The sequence below is a fragment of the Colobus angolensis genome, unplaced genomic scaffold, assembly GCF_000951035.1.
Source record: "Colobus angolensis palliatus isolate OR3802 unplaced genomic scaffold, Cang.pa_1.0 Scaffold89, whole genome shotgun sequence".
Lineage (NCBI taxonomy): Eukaryota > Metazoa > Chordata > Mammalia > Primates > Cercopithecidae > Colobus > Colobus angolensis.
The window spans coordinates 2,676,178-2,694,488 of NW_012122820.1; the positions used below are offsets into that span (position 1 = coordinate 2,676,178).

General features: G+C 55.8%; 1 protein-coding gene across 1 annotated transcript in view; it reads right to left on the bottom strand.

Moving 5' to 3' along the window:
* Positions 1-18,311, bottom strand: part of CACNA2D4 (calcium channel, voltage-dependent, alpha 2/delta subunit 4) — a 130,668-nt gene that overhangs the window by 5,493 nt on the left and 106,864 nt on the right. The window contains exons 27-35 of the mRNA XM_011931025.1: positions 15,089-15,150; positions 13,828-13,872; positions 13,563-13,625; positions 4,179-4,249; positions 3,678-3,753; positions 3,052-3,104; positions 2,666-2,718; positions 2,349-2,369; positions 51-168 (exon numbers count right to left, since the gene is read on the bottom strand). Of these exons, the coding sequence (XP_011786415.1) occupies positions 51-168; positions 2,349-2,369; positions 2,666-2,718; positions 3,052-3,104; positions 3,678-3,753; positions 4,179-4,249; positions 13,563-13,625; positions 13,828-13,872; positions 15,089-15,150 (562 nt within the window). The remainder of the gene's footprint in view (positions 1-50; positions 169-2,348; positions 2,370-2,665; positions 2,719-3,051; positions 3,105-3,677; positions 3,754-4,178; positions 4,250-13,562; positions 13,626-13,827; positions 13,873-15,088; positions 15,151-18,311) is intronic.

The window sequence follows — 18,311 nt, forward strand, 5'->3', positions numbered from 1 at the left end:
GAGGGAGGGAGGAGTGTGGCGGGCCGCGCGGCGCCGCCCCGGGGCCTTACTTCTGGCAGGGCCCGCACTCGATGATCCCGTTGGCCTCCCGGATGGCCGGCTGGTACACGAACACGGGGTACTCGGTGTCGCAGGGCTGCAGCTGGTCCTGCTTCTTCTGTTTGTGGGCTGCGGGCAGAGAAGGGACATCAGGCCACCGAAGGGGCCTCGGAGGGCATGGCCTGGGGTGACCTCGCCTCAGCACTCCCAGGGCCAGAGTCCCCCCCAGTCCATCTGCAGATGGTCCCTCCTCAGGCAGTTCTCGGGACCCGTGTGGAGGAGCCGGTGGGGGTGAAGGGAGGGGAAGGCACAGAGTGGCTTCACACGGGGGGCGCCGCAGGGGCCCTGGGTCTCGGTGGAGGGAAAGGCTTGCTCTCTGGGAGCCTGGCCCTCGCTGTGAGCTGGGGGCGGTGCGCCATCGCCTGGGCTCCTTCCAGCACTCAGATCCCGGGGAGGGTCCGAGCGGGGAGCAGAAGCAGGAGGGGCACCAAGGGGTGGCTTGGGGGTACTTAGGCCCACCACCCTCCCCTCACTGTGGACAGACCTAGCGCAGTTCCTGGGCAATCGTGCCCTCCTCTCCCGCATAGCCAGGCCCACCTGAGCGCCTGGGATGGGGGCAGCCGGGCAGGTGGGCTCCAGGCCTGGGCGGCCGAAGCCCAGAAGGCACAGCCGCCTGGCACGGGGCTCCTTGGGGGCAGTGCGATTTGCCCTAGCTCCCTGGGACAAGGACAGTGGACTAAACCGAAGGCAGAGGCGAGTGCCTCAGCCCCGCTCTGGGGGACCCAAGTCAGTTCCCTCCTGGAGCCTCCTGAGGTGGGCACACGCCAGAGCAGGGCCCCGCCGCACAGACGGGGACTGTGCCCAGCGCTCCTGTTCCTCCTAAGGCTCTCTGCATGGCCCTTCTGTTCTCAGGGCCTGGCTGTGGCCCCCAGGGATAGACCTAGAGGTGGGAGGCACAAGTGTGAGCTACCTTTCCAGGCTCATGTGGGGTCCTACAGGACAGCATGGGTCTCCTCAACTTCCAGACCCAGAAACTTCCAGCCAGAGCTCGAAACCCAGAGGGGACACCAGCTGGCATGCAGAAAACCCTCACTGAGAAGGGCAAGCCCACAGCGGCCAGGGCTGCGAGTTTTGTCCCCAGGGCTGGACACAGAGGCCTGACAACGGCAGGGTTGAGTGGCGTCCCCAAGGTCACACAGTGGATGGGGCTGCAGCACCTACACCCTGGCCTGGGACTCCAAGTCCAGTGCTCCTTCACTGAGGACACTGACACCTGGCAGGCCAGGGGGAGGAGCTCCAGGGAACAGGTGCCCCAGAGAAGAGAAATTCTGAGTAGGCAGATTGAGGGGGATCATCCTCAAGATGCAGCTGCTGACAGAGACAGAGGGGACAGTGTCCCCTCCCCACGGTGAAGCCCTGTGTTTCTGCGCAGGGGGGTGGGGACCTGCTTCTAAGTGACACAGCGTTCCTGGTTCCTGTCACTGTCGATCGTGGGTATGAGTCCAGGAGTCTGGAGACACAGCCCTAACCGCCCTGAGCCCAGGGGCAGAAGAAGCCCCAAGCCAAGGCCAGCAGGAGAGAACAAAGAGCAAGCCAGAGAGGGGACCACAGCAGAGATGAAGAGATGGGATAAGCTGGGGACAGCCCAGGTGGTGGGAGGTTTTGGAACCCCGTGGCAAAGGTTCTATGAACATGGAGGAGCTGAGCAGAGCCCACTGAGGTAGACGGCCTCCTGTGATCATGGAGTGCCCAGGCGCCCGGGCAGTGAGTGCTTTGAAAGGCCAGGCTCATTACCGCCCTGTGCGTGTGGCCAGAGCCACCAGGTTTTGTGTTGGGGCCTCTCATGGTTGCTGCCTCTGGGGGACTCTGTTCTCAGACACAGGGTCCCAGAGGGGAATCGTCCTGAGCACTTCCTGGGGCATCTGGAACCAGGAGTCCCGCTGAGGGCTGGCGATGCCCGGGCTGGGGTGCCGCTGTTTGCTTCTTCAAGGGGTGGGCTGGCGGTTGCTCACTCATACTGGATCATGGCCACCCAGCCACACCACCCTTCCTCTTGGAATCTTACATGTTCTCACCCAAGGGGAGGCTGGAGTTTCTCATTTTCCCTGGGGCCTGACTGTGCTCGTGTGAGATGAGATCTGGGCTAGACTCCCCAGTCCCCCAACCCCCAGGAACGGTGCTTTACACCGGGACAGCTCAGCCCTGTTTGGGGTCACTCCTGGGATGGGTCATGGAGGGCGGGTTCTTTGTAGCTCCTGCTGCGTCCCCAGCCCACCGCCAGCAGGGATTGCCTCAGCAGAGCTACTTACAGTGATGGAAGACACTTTTGGCTGGCCGGGACATAAGCCCAGCACAGGGTGGACACGGCACAGGAAGAACATGGTGGCACAGGAGGGCAGGATGTCATGGGGTGGTGATGATGGCACATGGAGTGGCGGTGTCCCAAGATGATGTCACACACAGAGCCAGGAGTGAGGGAGGTGATGAGAGAAGGCCACGCAGGGTGAGATGTGAACAACGATGCGCCTGTCCCCACTGTCACCCACCCCACGGGGAATGGTCTCACATGAGTGGACCAAAACACCACTGCTCTTCAGCACATGGCCCTGCCGCTCCACGCACTCACCCTCGGCCCCTCTGTCGTACCGGGAGCCCCAGACGCTCCACTCCAGCAGGAACCTGTCGGACACAGGACTGAATCTCGGAGACCTCTGAACCCTCCTGACCTGGGTTACAAGGGGCTGGAGTATCCCTGACAGCCCCCGGCCCATCCCCTCCCCTCTAGGACACCGTCTTCCCTGCTTGAGGGCTCTGGGGTGAGCGCTGAGGTCCCTCCCAGGGGCAGCGTGCGGGGAGGAGGTGGCGTCCATGCCCAGGGATTGTGCCCTCCTTCCCCGGGTTCTGGTAGCAAGTGGGTTGTCCTGGAGACCTTGCAGCCCCCTGCTCAAGGACACCCTCCTAAGCCACCCTTGCATGCAGCCCTCCACCAGCCCTATGTCTACCCCCACTCACAGCACCAGCTCCTGCAGCAGCCACCTGGTCGCCGTCAAGAAGGCAGAAATTGGCTGGGAAGGAGAGAGTGCACACCACTCACACCTAGGTCCAAGGCTGAGGGTCCCCCCGCACCCCAGCACCACCCTCAGAGAGACCAGAGAATGGGCTGCCCTGCCACTGGGAGCGGGGGCGGCAGAGCACAGGCCCGCAGCCCAGCACCCACCATCCCCCTACCTCCCATCTGCCCTGCGGAGCTGAGCTAGCTGGGAAATGCCTATTGTTGGACATGCCCCTCCAGGAGATGAGTCAAGTCCTCATCCTGGTGCTGTACTGCCGAGGATCCCTGGTGATCAAGTGGCAGTGTCAGGGGCTGAGGCTGGGGCAGGTTGCTATCTCTGTCTCCGCCAGAGGCCCTGTTATGTCACAGCTACCAGAGCAGTCCCTTTGAAGCCCCAAAGCCAGACCCACAGGCCTGCCTGAGAGCGGGACTGACAGCAGTGGCTCTGAGCAGAAGGTGGAGATGGTCAAGGTAGGGCCCTGGGACCAGACACCCAAGGTGGGTGAGAACAAGGACCAGTGACCTCATTCCAGGAGAGGGCGGAGGCCTGGCTGGCTGGCAGAGGGAAGGGCTGGGTGACACTCACGCTGACCAGGGGCTGGGCCGCGCTGTGGTGGTGACTTGAGGGTCTGCACATGGCCTGATAGTCATACATGGTCACTCTGAAAATCAGACGCGGGCTGTGATGAGTCCGAAGCCACCCCACACCCTGCCCCGCCTCAGGAGGCTTGTTCCCAAAGGAACTTGAGCTAGGGCAGCAGATCAGAAGACAGTTCATGCTGAAAATCACATGTCTGCACTTGGAATGGTTTAAAGACAATGAAGAGCAAATGGCTTGCCCTCTGCGTTGGACGGTTTTCCCTCTAGGGTCTGACCTGCGGGGTCCCTCCCAGGGACGCCCACATGACCTTAAGCCCTCCCCCCATCATGTTGACGCCCTGGCTCCATAAAGGTTGCTTTTGGAGCTCTTTAGGGGCACCCACTGTGGGATTTGGTGGTCAGGATCCCGAGATCCGCTTGGGCCACTTAGCGTCAGCTCTTGGTTTGCTATGTCTATTTGGACGGGGGAGGAGTGTGCCCCACTTACTGGCTGAACACCCCCATGCTGAGCAGCTGGGTCATGACAGCACCATCCACCTCCCCCAGAAATCTTCCCGTCTGTGAGGGAGGGAGAGAAGAGAGAGAGAGGGAGGGAGGGAGATGGAGCAGGACGGAGCCTTCTGAGTCCAGCATTACTTATTGAGCTCAGGTCGAGGCTTTTGGTGCCTGTCGGGCTTTCCCTCTAAATGCCTCTCAGCATCATCCAGCTGAAACCTTCCACCCACGCCCCTCTCCGGTCCTGGCTCCCTCCTTACCGTCCAGCCTGCTGCTTTCCAGGCCAGCTGACTATGAGACCAGCCTAGAGGTTGCAATATGATTTTTAAATGGTACAGAATTCCTTGGAACAATTCTGTGTGAATCACTTGCAGCAAGGTTAAAGAATGTTTTATGAAACTGGATTTGTTGTACGTGCTGTGTGTGTGTGGGGTCAGATATAAAACACGTTTACACGTTTCTGCAGGTGAAGGTCAAAAGCAGCGCCTGTCTCATGCACACTGGTATCCTCATCCTCCCAGTGTGAGAGGGCTGGTGTCGCTTTCGATGTCCCTCCATCACCTCCCACAATCAGTGTGCCCTGTGGATAGGTCATTTGTCCCCTCCACGACAATGGCCTAACCAGATCCCTCGCCCTGTCTCCCCTGCCCACCTGCCCTCCTCACTGATCTCTCCCCTAGTCCCTGTGGCACTGCCAGAGTCACCTTCCTCAAATGCAGCGTGAATGGGTCACTCTCGTCTTCATTTCCAAAAACCAAACAGGACCCTCCCTCCTGCCCTGGCTCCCCTTTCGTTGTCCATCAGCCAGTGCTTTGTGGCTTCTGTGCCCTGTGCCAGGCAGCGGCCCCCTAGCTGGCAGAGAATGGCCTCAGGCCCCCCATCCTGCCACCTCTCATGGCCTCTATACCTGCCTTGGCCTATTGAGTCTGTCGTTTCTCAGCAGGGCAGGGTGGCAGAGCTTGGGCTTTGGTGTTGGATTTCAACTTGAATGTAGGCTGTCTTTAAAGATTGGGGATAGCATGTGTCCGGTTTGTGGCTCCATACTTGAAAAATGGCAGCCATTGTTAGGAGGAGAGGTCTGGGGTCCGGGTTGGCTGTTCTCCCTGCCTTGATTACCCTTTCTCCGTCCTCACGCCAGGGAACTTTTTTCCTCACCCTCGCTGGGAAGTCTTTCGATTCTAACTTTTACAGCCAGAACGAGGCCTTCCTCTGCACACTGGCAGCCTGTGACCTGCATGCCCATGCAGTCCCAGTCTCACTCTGCCAGATAAGATACTTGGTAGAAAACTGTCTGAGAACAGAACCATGTCTTACTCATCTCTGAATTCCCCAAAGTGTCTTGGTACTTGGACATACTCAGTCCGTGTGGAATTTTGGTAGGGAAGGGAGGTGGGAACCAAGCTGAGGGCCATGTCAGGTTCTTCATGGAGATCTTTCTAGCTGCCTGGGCCCAAAATGATGACATGTGTGATAACTACCAATAAAAATAAATGCAAGGCTGGTACAGGAGCTGAGGCACATGGGTCTGGCCAATCTCAAGGAAAGGTAGGAATTGTCTGGGTGCCCACCTGGGGCCTGCCCTGGGCAGCCAAGTAGACTCCAGCAAGCCTTCTGAAGGGAACAGAGATTTATTCCAGACAAGGGCTAGTCAGAATGCACAACTCCTGAACACCCAGTGAAAAATCAGAGAAGTTCTCTCTCAAATAAGAGGTGATAGTGCAGCTTCAGGACGATAACCCCAGTACCATGCCCATGGTTCATAATGCTATGACTTATAATCAGCCAATATGGGGCCACAGGTCCCCAGATGCACCCACGCCAGGAATCCGGGATGAAGTCAGGAAGTATTACTTTCCAAATTGGAATTAAATAACAAAACATAGTCTTTACATCCTACAGTATTTCCTGTATAAGTGGAAATAGCTGACTTATAAAATTAAAATGTAAGGATGCAACCCACTAAAAATGCATGGCAAATTATAATCTAAAAATGGACGGGTCAATTACAAAAGTAAGCAGGAGGAAAACAGAGGCAGACAAAGGTACTCAGACTTGCCTGTCTACATTCTGCTAGCTCTTCACCTGGCATAGCCTGACCACCAAAAACTATTTCATAACACCTTTTATTCACAAGGCACTCAGCAGGTGAGTCTGATGCAAAAATGAATGAAATGGACACCAATCAAGAGCTTCAGACTAGTTTGCATGGACAGACAGGGAACACGCAAACTCTCAGACAGGGCTGGCTGATAACCGGCACCTCCTACAGTGGCGGAAAGGAGTGGGAACCCAAAGCCCTGGTAGGCTGCATGGAAGAAGGCAGTGGACATGGCAGGGAGACAGCAGGGAGGGTCAAGGGCATTCCACGGACAGAACAGCACATGGGAATGTGAAAGGCGTTGGAATCCCACCTGTTCAAGGTGCAGCCCTAAAGCTCTCCCTGGTGCCTCCAGCTAAACTCTCTCAGCTGGGGCTTGCTTTTCGCTATTCTAGTTACTCTGTGTGTGTGTGTGTGTGTGTGTGTGTGTGTGTGTGTGTTTCCTCCGTCACTCCCTCACCTGACAGCAGGATTCTAGAGGACAGAAATCCACCTCTGTCCCACGGCACCGCACCATGTCCTTCCATGCATATTTGCTGAAGGAATGTGTGAGGGAATGAATGACCCGACTCTTCTGCTCCCTGGGAAAGTGCAGCGGGGTGAAGACAAGGCTTCTGACGAGGCTGGTCTTAATTCCTACAAGTCTGTCCCATTCTCCTTCCTAATTCTAGGCTTATTCACTAACGACCCTTTTGTTTAGACTTCTGAGAAGTCCCTGAGAGCAAGGATGTGTATCCTGGACACTAGAAAAATGTATCCCCCTCCATAAATAAATAGCTTGATTTTTCTAGGATTTGTCACTCTGGCAGAAAATATGCATTCTCCCCGTCTTCTTTAGTTAGACACCCTGACTTTAATTATGGCAGCCATGTGCTCAGCGAAAAGACTACATTTCCCAGTAGCCCTTGCGGCAAGGACCGGCCAATGGAATGTGAGCAGAGCCGCTGGGCGAGACTTCCGGAAAGTGGTCCCAAGGCCTCCTGCCCCCTGCCCCATGCCCATCCTTGTCCTTGCACTCTGGGAAGTGGACTCGAAGGCAGGAGCCCCTCCAGCAATGCTGGGATCGTGCGGATGGGGACAGGCCGGGCCCAGGCTGCCTTCATCTATTCTTTTATGAGAGAATAAACCTTCAGTTGTTTAAGCCACTTCTCTTCTGGCAGCAGAACACAATTCCTGGCTGATAGTTTCTTTTGAAGTCTGTCAGGGCAAATCCCCGACTCAGATAGAGTCCCTGAACCTGCAAAGCCAAGGTCCAAACGTCGATATGGGATGCCTTGTCGATTTAGGAGCCCCGGACCGTCCGCAGAGTGGCACCCAAAGCATAGCAGGATGTCCGGGCCTGACCGCCCCAGCTCCCCTTTCACGGGGGACGATTCACAAATAAGCAGTGGCCCATGGGCTGCCTGAACTCTGGGGCTGGGTCAGAAGGGTTGAGGACCCCCCTGCCCAGCCTTCAAGTCTGGAGGGAGGCTGGGGGGAGGCGGGTCCTGTGAGCACCACCCAGAAGCCTGCAGGGGAAGCAGATGGGGGCAGAGGCAGGCGAGCAAGTGATGAGACGTTGGGCAGTCCCTCCCAGGCCTGGACGAATTTGCAGGGCTGTGGGAGGCTGTGCCCAGAGAGAAGGGGTGCTCTTGACTCTGGTGACAGATGGAGTAAATGTCCCATGGCCTCCTTACTTGGGGACAGCCTCCGTTTCTTCTCTAAAGATGGGAGCTCATCCTCCTAAGGACTCAAGTCCCTGTGTCTGGCTCGTGTGGGAATCAGTTTCCTTTTGTCTGCTCCTGGCTTGTGCAGCCTCTCCTGCCCCCCTGTCCCCCAGGCTGCAGTCTCTTAAGGAGTGTTTTGGACACTCAGGGGTGCCTGGGAGGGACGTGGAGGAGCGGGGTGGGGATGGGGCAGCACTGCACTCCCTGGAAAGCCACCTGAAGAGCCTGCCTCTGACCACGACAGGATGAATTTTATTCCTGGAGGGCCCAGTGGAGCAGGGCCATTTGGGATGCCAGGAAGGCAGAGGGAGCACCGCTGCCAGGGCATGTGGTGTCCCGGAAGATGGCCAAGGCAGGCTGCCCAGAGTAGAAAGGATGGGAACACGTGCCAGGCTGGGATAGTGACTTGAAGATGAGGAGCCTGGGCTGGGTGGGCTGCAGGGGGCAGGGAAGGTGAGAGGGATTCAGAGAAACAGGACCCAAGGCCCAGACAGGCATGCCTGACGCCCCTGATAGCAGAAAGGGACGCCCTGCTCTGAGGGCCTGCCCGGTCCCAGCTCACTGGGCTAGGGCGTGGAGGGAGGAGATCCAGGGAATCTCTCAGGGAAAGGTGCTGGGATGGAGCCTCGGATTCTCTAGGCTGCAGTTGCTGCCCCTTGGAGATCCACTTTGAAGCTCCCATGGGTGGGTGCTGTCAGGAAGCAAATGACAGGAATCAGAGTCCCCAGATTCAGGGTGACAGATCCACTATAAATATGACAAAGCTCCACAAATCTGCTGTCATTGTCCCCAGCTGTCTGCTTCTCTTTCTAGGCCCCACATCAAGGGTTGAAATCTTGTCATCCATAACTCTTTATTATAAGAATGAGCCCCGGCCTGGAAGAGAGGCCAAATGTCTAATCAGCAGGCCTGGAACACCACTGGCGCCAGGAGAGAGCCAAGCAGCCACTCCCTCGGGACCCTTGTGGTTTCCCCACTCACTGACTATGGGGAGGAGGATGTGGAAGGACTTTGGGAAGAATCTTTGCATCTGTAGCTCAACAGGCTTCTCTCTCCAGGCCCCTGGGTGAACCCTAGCAGGGACAAGGAGTCGCTGGACACATTTGCCCAGTCAGGAAAGTGACAGCAGCCAGCTAAAGTGCATCCAGCTCCACAGCAGCCATGAGGCCTGGGGAGGGTTCTCAACCCATCACGCACCCAATCACTTGGAGGGCCCCTTTGAGCAGACTGCTGGACCCCAGTCCCAAAGTGCCTGAGTCCGTAGGTCTGGGTGGGGCCCTGGCAAATCTGCATCTCTGACAAGCTCCCAGATGCTGGGGCTTCCATCTGTCAGCCACACTGGAGGCCTAGAGATGAGCAGGGAGGAGCAGTAAGAAGTGGATGAGTTAGGGGAGGCCAGACCCTGTGGCCCTCGATGGCGCTTGTGTGTTTGGGGAAGAGGGGCAGGTTGGGGTCGGTTGGTGGGAGTTGGTGGTGGGCAGACTCTGAAGTGGTTCACAATGATCCCGGCCTCCTGGGAGTCCTGCCCTTGTGTAAGCCCCTCCTCTTGAGTGTAGGTGGGACATAGCACCTTGTTTCTAGCAAACAGACTACGGTCAAAGTGATGGGGTGTCCCTTCTGAAATCAGGTTCCAAAAGACCGACTTCCACCTTGGCTTGCTCAGTTTGATGAAGGAAGCCGCCTGCTGTGAGCCGCCCTATGGGAGAGGATGCTTCTGCCTCACAGCCCTGGAGAAACTGAATCCTGCCAACGTAGGACCGGATGCAGATCCTTCTCAGGTCAAGCCTGGAAATGACAGCAGCCCTGGGGACCTTGGTGCTGTAGCCTTGTGCAAGACCCTGAGCCAGCTGCACCCAGATCCCTTACCCACAGAAACTGCCAGATTTTAAGTCTTCTGGTTATAAGCCACTCCTTTTGCGGTAATTTGTTATGCAGCAATAGATAACTGCTACAGAGTTGTTAAATGAATACGTTTTTTTCAAAAACAGCAAAAACAGATGGATGGACAGAGGGTCGGACAGTTGAACAAGTGGCATTAGCCCCAGACTCTCTACCGCCCTGTCTTCCACTCACCTCCCAGTCCAGCACCTGCTACCTCCAGCCCTCACTCTCAGGCCAGTTCAGTTCTCCACACAGTTATCGAGTGTCTGCTGTGTGCCAGGCACCATGCCAGGCGGGGTCTCTGGCCTACTGCCCTCCCATAACCCGACACAGTTCAGGCTGCGTGGTCAGAGCTGTCCAGAGTGAGGAAAGAGGAAGTGAGCCCTGTCACAGTGTCTTGACTCCCAGGGCTTGACACTAGCCCAGAGCTTAACACAGGGTTGGGATTCCTGGGCCTTGCCTTTCAGGTCCTACAGGCATCAGTCCTAATTCCATGAGACTCAGCTGAGCGCAGCAAGTGAATGAACTCCGCCTTAAGCGGTGACAGAGTGACCTGGGTGGGGCTCAGGGCCAGGAGTGTCACCCAGGCGGCCGGGACTTGCAGCCTCCACACCCACCAGAGGAGGCCAGTCTAGCTGGGGTCATGAACTGTGCCCTGCAGATGCTCAGGTCCCATCAAGACCAGTGTTCTCCCAGCTCAGTTCCCCTTTCAAGAGGTCTTTTCTAGAATCTTCTTCCCCCTCTTCTTTGCTGCTCTTCAGTTGGCTTTCTGCGTTTGAATTCTGGCTTTTCTGTGGCTGTGAGTTTTTGGGTTAATGCCCTAACCTTGCAGGATCTCATTTTCCCATCCTGTGTAAAGTGAGACTAATAAGGTCCCAGCAGATGATGTGGGGGGCCTTCCTCACTTCTGGGGCCTCACCGTTGGGGAAGCAAGGGTGAGCCAAGCACGGCGGGAGTGGGGGCCCTGGTAGGAGCCTCTAGAAGGTCAGTTCATTTCTGTCCTGTTTCATTTCATGGAGGATTTGGGATGGCATATAAAACTACACACAGGGTAAAAAGGTAATAGAATCATTGAGAAAATGGGGGTGAATGAGTTAAGTAAACAAATACATTATAAAATATAAATCTCTGAGTAACTGACTGCTACCACATCTAATCCAAACTTGTTCTCAGTGATTTTACAATCTGTGAAGACATGTGAGCAAATGTGGTCTGGACAGAATAGGACCGAAGTGGCCCAGTGGGTTATGAGAGGGTCCCTCGAGGGGTTCCTATCTCGAGATGCCACACGCTTGCCAGCTTCTCTCAAGATTGGGGTGGTTCCCCTCCAGGGCTGGCTCCCTGCACGGTTGTCTGGCTGCCTCTGGAGCAGGGGCTGGCAACCACAGCCCGCAGGCCAAGCCTGGCTCACTGTTAATTCATGTGGGACCTTGATCTAAGACTGGCTTTTCCATGTTCAAGTGGTTGGGGAAAAAAAAGTCAAAAGATTGATAACATCTCATGACATATGAAATTGATCTGAAATTCACATTTCAGTATTCAAAGGTTTTACTGGAGCCGTGCCACATGCATTTGCTAACAGATCGCCGGTGGCTGCTTTCTTGCTGCAGTAGCAGGGCTGAGTCTCAGGAAGTTCAAAACCAAAATGTGCATCCTCCCCTTTAGGAAATGCTCGCCTACCCCTGCTCCAGAGCTCGCTCTCAGGCTTGGCCCTCCCGTCCCTCTGTCCTGCCACCTGCCATCCCAGTGTCTAGAATCCAAGCTCTCTCTGGGACACCTTAGCCCATGCCCTGGCCCTTGAAAGCCAACACCACGGGAGGCCTGGGGACGTGGTCAGCTCAGTTACCCAGGGCAAGGGGGTCAGAGCACGAACGAGGGGGCATCAGGTAATCCCAGAGCCTCACACCAACCACTGGTTTCAACGCCTGTCATCACCGGCTTTCTCCCAGAACAATGGAAAAACACAAAGGCCCGGGCTCTGTCTGGGAAGGAGTGAAATGGCCAAAAGGGGGCATGAAAGGGAGAAGGGGGAAACCAGAGGCAGGCGCCCAGGTGACCACGGTGAACAATGAGCTGAGTCCTGCAAAGCCCTGCCCCCACTCCCACCAAGAGGAAGTTGAATGAAACCATCTTTGGCTTCTCTGCTCTTGTGGCTGAGAACGGCTGCTCGTTAAGTGGGTCATTTAAACACTACCCCACGGAGTTAGATTTCATGACCCACTGGTGCCCCTTTGTCCTCACTTGTCCTCTTTCCCAAGTCTCCTTCCGACACCCCTGCTCCGGTTCCTGCCCTGTTCTGATGACTTCTTTGGATCGGAAGCCGCATCCCGGTCAGGCCACACCACAGCCCTGAGATGCGCGCAGGTGGCCTTGACCACGACCTCTGCATCAGCCTCCACATCCCAGGCGGTACGAGCCTTCAGCCGGGGCTGGCTTAGACGCTGTGGAGTCCAGCCCCCAGCGAGACACGGTGAGCGGAAGTCGCTTGCCCACATCACATTTCTTTTTTTTTTTTTTTTTTTTTTGAGACAGAGTCTCGCTCTGTCGCGCAGGCTGGAGTGCAGTGGCCGGATCTCAGCTCACTACAAGCTCCGCCTCCCGGGTTCCCGCCATTCTCCTGCCTCAGCCTCCCGAGTCTCTGGGACTACAGGCGCCCGCCACCTCGCCCGGCTAGTTTTTTGTATTTTTTTAGTAGAGACGGGGTTTCACCCTGTTAGCCAGGATGGTCTCGATCTCCTGACCTTGTGATCTGCCCGTCTCGGCCTCCCAAAGTGCTGGGATTACAGGCTTGAGCCACCGTGCCCGGCCTACATTTCTAATTAGTAGTGAAGCTCACACAGAACCAAATACTGTGCCCCTTTCCCCAAGGCTCAGGCAGGTGGCCGGTCGGATGCTGTGCCTCACTTCAAGGAAATACGTCTGGTGAATAGATCTGGATTTGCTTCAGGTTGGAATGGGCTTCTTTCTCAGTTTGATTCCTGGCTAAAGGAATAATCCATTTTGAGGCCCCTCTTGGAGCCCAGCAAGTATAAAAATATTACTGTACTTTCTCTTTTTCCTGTCTGAGTACATGCTCAGTTCAGAGAGATGCCCACACCCAGCGGGGCAGGGGAAGGTTAGGATGTGCAAGCCAGGCATTCAGGTTGAGAAAGCATCACATCCATTCCCCACTTCTTCCCTGGCACAGCGAAGGCCGGGCGTGGTGGGCGAGAGTATAGTTTTCCATAAGGTCCAGACGGGACAAGAACAGGAAGTGGGGAAGACGCGTCTTCTGGGCCCCACGATGGTAGAAAGGCAGGAGGGGTCGCGGGGTGATCTGATGAGGGGGTGTGCTTGGATCCCTGGGGGGAGGCCCCGTGTGAGGCTGGGTCAGTGTGGCCAGGCAGGGCCCTGAGATGGGGTTACTGAGTGGCTCCTACCAGGGATGGGAGGAGGCCAGGCTAGTGACAGGTAGAATGAAGAAGTAATATTTTCTCTGACTCTCGGAGTTGAAAAGTGCTCCAAACTCTACCACCTTGCTCTGTTGCCTTTGGCTTTAAGAACACCGTGTTCCTCAGACCTTTCAGCTGAATTGGCCCTAAGCGGGGTTCCCTCCTGGGGCCGTGGGGCTCTCTTTGGCTGCAGTGGCTGCCCGATGTCTCCAGTCCTCCTGCTGCCCTCTCCCCCTCATTCCACATCCCCAGTGACTCACCTCATGGGACCTCTTGGAGATCAGAATGAACCCATTGTTGTCGATGACGAAGCAGTCCAGATCCTGGGGAAAACCCAGAAGGGAGGTTACGCCAGGACCCTCGCCAGCCCCGGTCCTCCGGCCTGTCCCCCAGCTCCGGAAGGCAGCATGGGAGCCTTCGCTGCAGGGACGGAGGGGATGTGGGAGAGGGAAGCTGGCCCGCAAGCAGGACCGGGTGGAGGGCCACGGCTCCCTCCTCCAGTTTCCTCACTCGAGCAGAACTTACACTGTCCTCACAGCTCTGTGTGCACAGCCCGTCCACAGTGCTGCACTGGAAGGAAGAGGAGAGACTGAATGTGGAGACCGCATGCATGTGTGTGGTAGAAATGACGCGTGTCAGTGGGAGCGCTGTGTGTGGGGTACGTTTGCAGTGTGTGTGCATGTGTGCATGGCGTGTGTATCTGTATGCAGAGGGCATGTGTGTGGGGTGTGGGGTGTGTATCTGTATGCAGAGGGCATGTGTGTGGGGTGTGGCGTGTGTATCTGTATGCAGAGGGCATGTGTGTGGGGTGTGGGGTGTGTATCTGTATGCAGAGGGCATGTGTGTGGGGTGTGGGGTGTGTATCTGTATGCAGAGGGCATGTGTGTGGGGTGTGGGATGTGTGTGTCATATGCGGAGAGCACATGTGTGAGGTGTGTGCATGTGTGTCTGTATGCAGAGGGTACATGCGTGTGGTGTGTGTTAGCTCTGTGTGTGTGGCATGTGGCCTGTGGGTGCTGCATGTTGCAGGCCCTGGCTGGTGGAGTGGCCCAGGTAGCCCTTCTAGAGGTGCAGGCCCTGCAGCCCCCGGGCCTCAATGCTGGTATGGGGAGGGGGCTTTGTGGACTCTGCACTGGCTGTCTGGTGAGGTGGAGGGTGACCGCAGCCCCCTGCCCTCCATCCCTCCCGATTCATTCTTGGGCTCCCTGCATTTGCCCAAAGCCAGGCCGCTGCAATGAGTGATGGGGGCCGAGGGGGTCGGCGTTGCAGGACATTGGGGCTGAGGGAGCTTGAGGGAGGTGATGGGGGCGGCTCAGAAGCCCAGAGGGACCTGAGGGCTCTGGGGAAGCAGAGGGGAAAGGAGCCAGCAGAACGGACAGGACCGGGCCGGGCAGAGCTGGGAGTTCTCGGCCAGAAGCCGCTCTTATCTCTGGCATCTCTTGCCAGCCATCAGGGCCTGGACCCTGGACCTCAGACAGTGGAGTGAGACAGCTCTCCCTCTGCAGCGGGGAGGTGAGCCAGTGATTTGGGGATGGCGAGAGGGGGTGACTCTGGGTCGTGCCCCTCAGCACTGGGCTGGGAGGGGCTGGGGACCAGCGCTGAGGCCCGGCCTGCAGGCTGGGGAGTGAGGAGCTGAGAAGCGGGAGGGGGCCGGGAGGGCATCCTGAGAGTCTCAAGGCAGTGGAGCATCCAAGGGGATGCGAGAGGGTCTACACCCAGGGAAGCACGGTGAGTTCCCCACCCGACCTGGCCTGACATCACACCTACCTGCCGCGTTGACACCTACCTGCCGTGTTGCCGCCCAGAATTTGCGCTGGAGGAATTCCAGCTTCATTTGGACGCCCACAGCTACAGGGCAGGAAGAGAGAGGGCAAGGCCAGGGAAGAGACAGGGAGAGAAAAAAACAGAGTCGAGTTAAAGAGAGGAGGTGCTTCCGCCGGAATTGAGGAGAGAGACAGCAGCGGACGGGAGGACTGAGTCAGAGGGCAGAGTGCCACCGAGGTTCCTGGGGAGCAGGAGGGAAGGGGGAAGAAGAGAGGCGCAGCCCAGCGGTGAGGAGGCTCCCGTTCCAGAGAACAATGAAGGCAGATTCATCCTAGATCTCTGGGAACTCAAGGCCGGTGGATAGGACAGCTCAGTCTCCCCTCTCCCGTAGACGGGAATATAGAGGCCAGAGAGACCCACCCTTTCGACCAAATCACATGACCAAGAGTGGCGCCCGAGACTGGAATTCAGGGCCATTGCCCAGCAACTCATGGGCTCCTTGGATCTGAACCTGGTGTAACCATTTCTTTCACACCCTCTGCCTGCTCAGGCTCTTCCCCGCTTGATAAGGAGGCTCTTTTCCAGCTCAAAGCCAGGATCGGATTTGCCCGGGGCTGCAGGCAGGTTCCAGGAAACTACAGGCACCACCAGCTGGCAAAGAGTTCTCTTTTGATGACTGCTTACAAGGGCCACCCTTGCCTTTCTGGTTCCCAAATAGGCTTGGAGAACCCAAACGGGTGCTTACATATCAAGAGAAATCTGGGACAAAGAGCTCCAGGAAAACTTGGGGCCAATGAATAGAAAGAAGAGGCAGGTTATATTGAAAAGAAGAATTTCAAAACTAGGCCAGCTTCCTAGTGTCTGGTATAATAATATCAAAACTGCACTGGGTGCTTAGAACGTGTCCGGCACCTCACATGCATGAGTGTATTGAATCCCACAGCAGGCCAGTCCTATTATTATTCTGACTTTCCAAGCTGAAGAAATGGTGGCTTTTCAGAGTCACATGGCTTGCCCAAGTCACCAGCTTGTTAATAACAGAAGCAGGGCTGCAGCCTGGGCCTACCTATCCCTGAACCTGCCTCCTCTCGACCTGGACTGAGTCCTGGCGGTCGGGAAGGAGCGGCGGGCACAGGCAAGCTGCTCTCTACTCAGGCTCTGGTTTCCTCATCTGTGAAACGTGAGCAGATGTGGCTTCTTAACCATTACGCTGTGTCCATCACAGTCATTCCCACTTCTCCAGTACCCAGTTGGCGGGAGTTCCAGTACGGCACAGAGATACAGAATTGTGTTTTCGTTTTTTCAATCTGGAATGATCTTAGAGAAATTTGATGGGTAAAATGAGAGCAGGGAAGGGTGACAGGCCAGAGGTCCAGCCCTGCGTTTTCCAGGGTTGTGATCTTTGAATTTTGTCTTCTCAGCTGCAAGATGAGTCACAGTTCTACTTCCCCTAGAAGGGCAGAAGGAGCATAAGATTGTTGAGGCTCAAGCGAGATAAAGTGTGAGGCTGTCACTCCAGACTAGAGCCTTGGTTTTTAAATTTCAGCGTGCATCACAATCACCTGGAAGGTTTGTGAGAACCCCAGCCCCAGAGTTTCTCCTTCAGGGGGTCCGGGGTGGGCCTGAGAATTTCTGAAGCGTTCCCAGGGGTGGCCGATGCTGCTAGTACAGGCACCATATTTAGGGAACCCCTGTCCTAAGCCTTACCCACTGAACCTTCTAAGATGATGAAGATGGCCTACAGCTGTGCTGTCCTAAACAGCAGCCAATAGCCACACATGGCTACCGAGAACTCGGAGTGTGGCTAGCACACCTGAGGACCTGAATTTTAAAACATTTTTAATTTTAATTAACTTAAATTTAAATAGCCACGTATGGTTGTTGGCCACTGTTTTGGACAGTGTTATTCTAGAGCTAGTCTGAGTTTGCAGATGAAGAAACCGAGGCCCTGAGAGGCCCCTCCCCTCCCTTGGAGTCTCACGGCAATCCTGGGGTGGTACTCTGGCTGGCTGTCCTTCTTGAACAGGTCTTATGATATGGGAACATTTGAGTTCTTTGGGGGTGTCTTTGTTGCTTTGAGGTCCAGGTGGCTGAAAGGAGTGGGCTGGAAGGGGATGGGTAGACCCATTTGTTGGCTCATGACAAAGATGAGAGCTGCAGGCACAGCGCACAGCAGCAGGTGAGGTGTGCTCAGGGCCTAGCACGGTCGTGCTCCTCCTCCCACTCACGTGCCCCTCTAAGGTTGCGGGGACCCCTCAGTCTCTTCTCCTTCTTTTCCCTTATAAGACCACCCTAGATATTCATTTTAGACAGATTTCTTTCAGAAAAGGCTGAATGAAAGAGGATCATCAGAGTGAATCACGCCAGTGTTCAGAACCACCCACTCTTCGGGATCGAAGAGAGTTTCCTCCATCCTGCCCTTGGCCTCCGTGGTCAAAGAGGTCTCACATTGTTCCTAGAATGAGACTCTGCCTTTCCATTGGATGGCTCAGTGTCAAGTCGCATAGAATCATGAGATTTCTGAGCTGGAAGAAATTCTATGATTCTAACATGGGGAGTTTGGAGAGGGTGGGGGTGTAGGTTTTGAGGTTCCTTGGGCAGAAATGGGGGGAGCAGGGCACAGAGCAGATTTTCCCCCACTTGGTTCCATTCCAAGCTCCTCCAAGGCAAGCTGTGTGTCTTGCCTCGGTGTCCTTTGTGAAATTTAGGGCATTGCAACCACTCTATTGGCATGTCATCTACCCTTGGGTCACAGAGCGCTGATGAGTGCGTTTTACAATCCTCTTGTAAGATAAAAAAGTTCTCAAAGTCCCCACTCAACCCAAGAAGTCTAGCTGGCTTCACCTCTTACTTTGAACTTGCCATGTTCTTCCCTAAACCTGACCCTCCTTGAAACGTCTCCATTTCACAACACATTTTCTACCTGATTGCTATCATTTTCCCTCCTCCCATCTAAGGTCTGCACACCTTAGTGCCAAAATTTTATAAATCTGTCCGCTTCCCTCCATCTCCACGGTTACCACCCTTGGCCAAGCCAACATTGCCCTCACTTGGGTTAATGCAAGCACCGCCGAGCTGTGCGCCGCTTTCCACCCCACCTTTCTCTAATCCATTCTCCACATAGCCGCGAGAGTGATCTTTCTGAAGATCAAATCACACCACTCCCTGGCTTAAAACCCTCTAATGTCGTCCCATTGCTCTTTTTCGTTTTGTTTTTTTGAGACGGAGTCTCACTCTGTCACCCA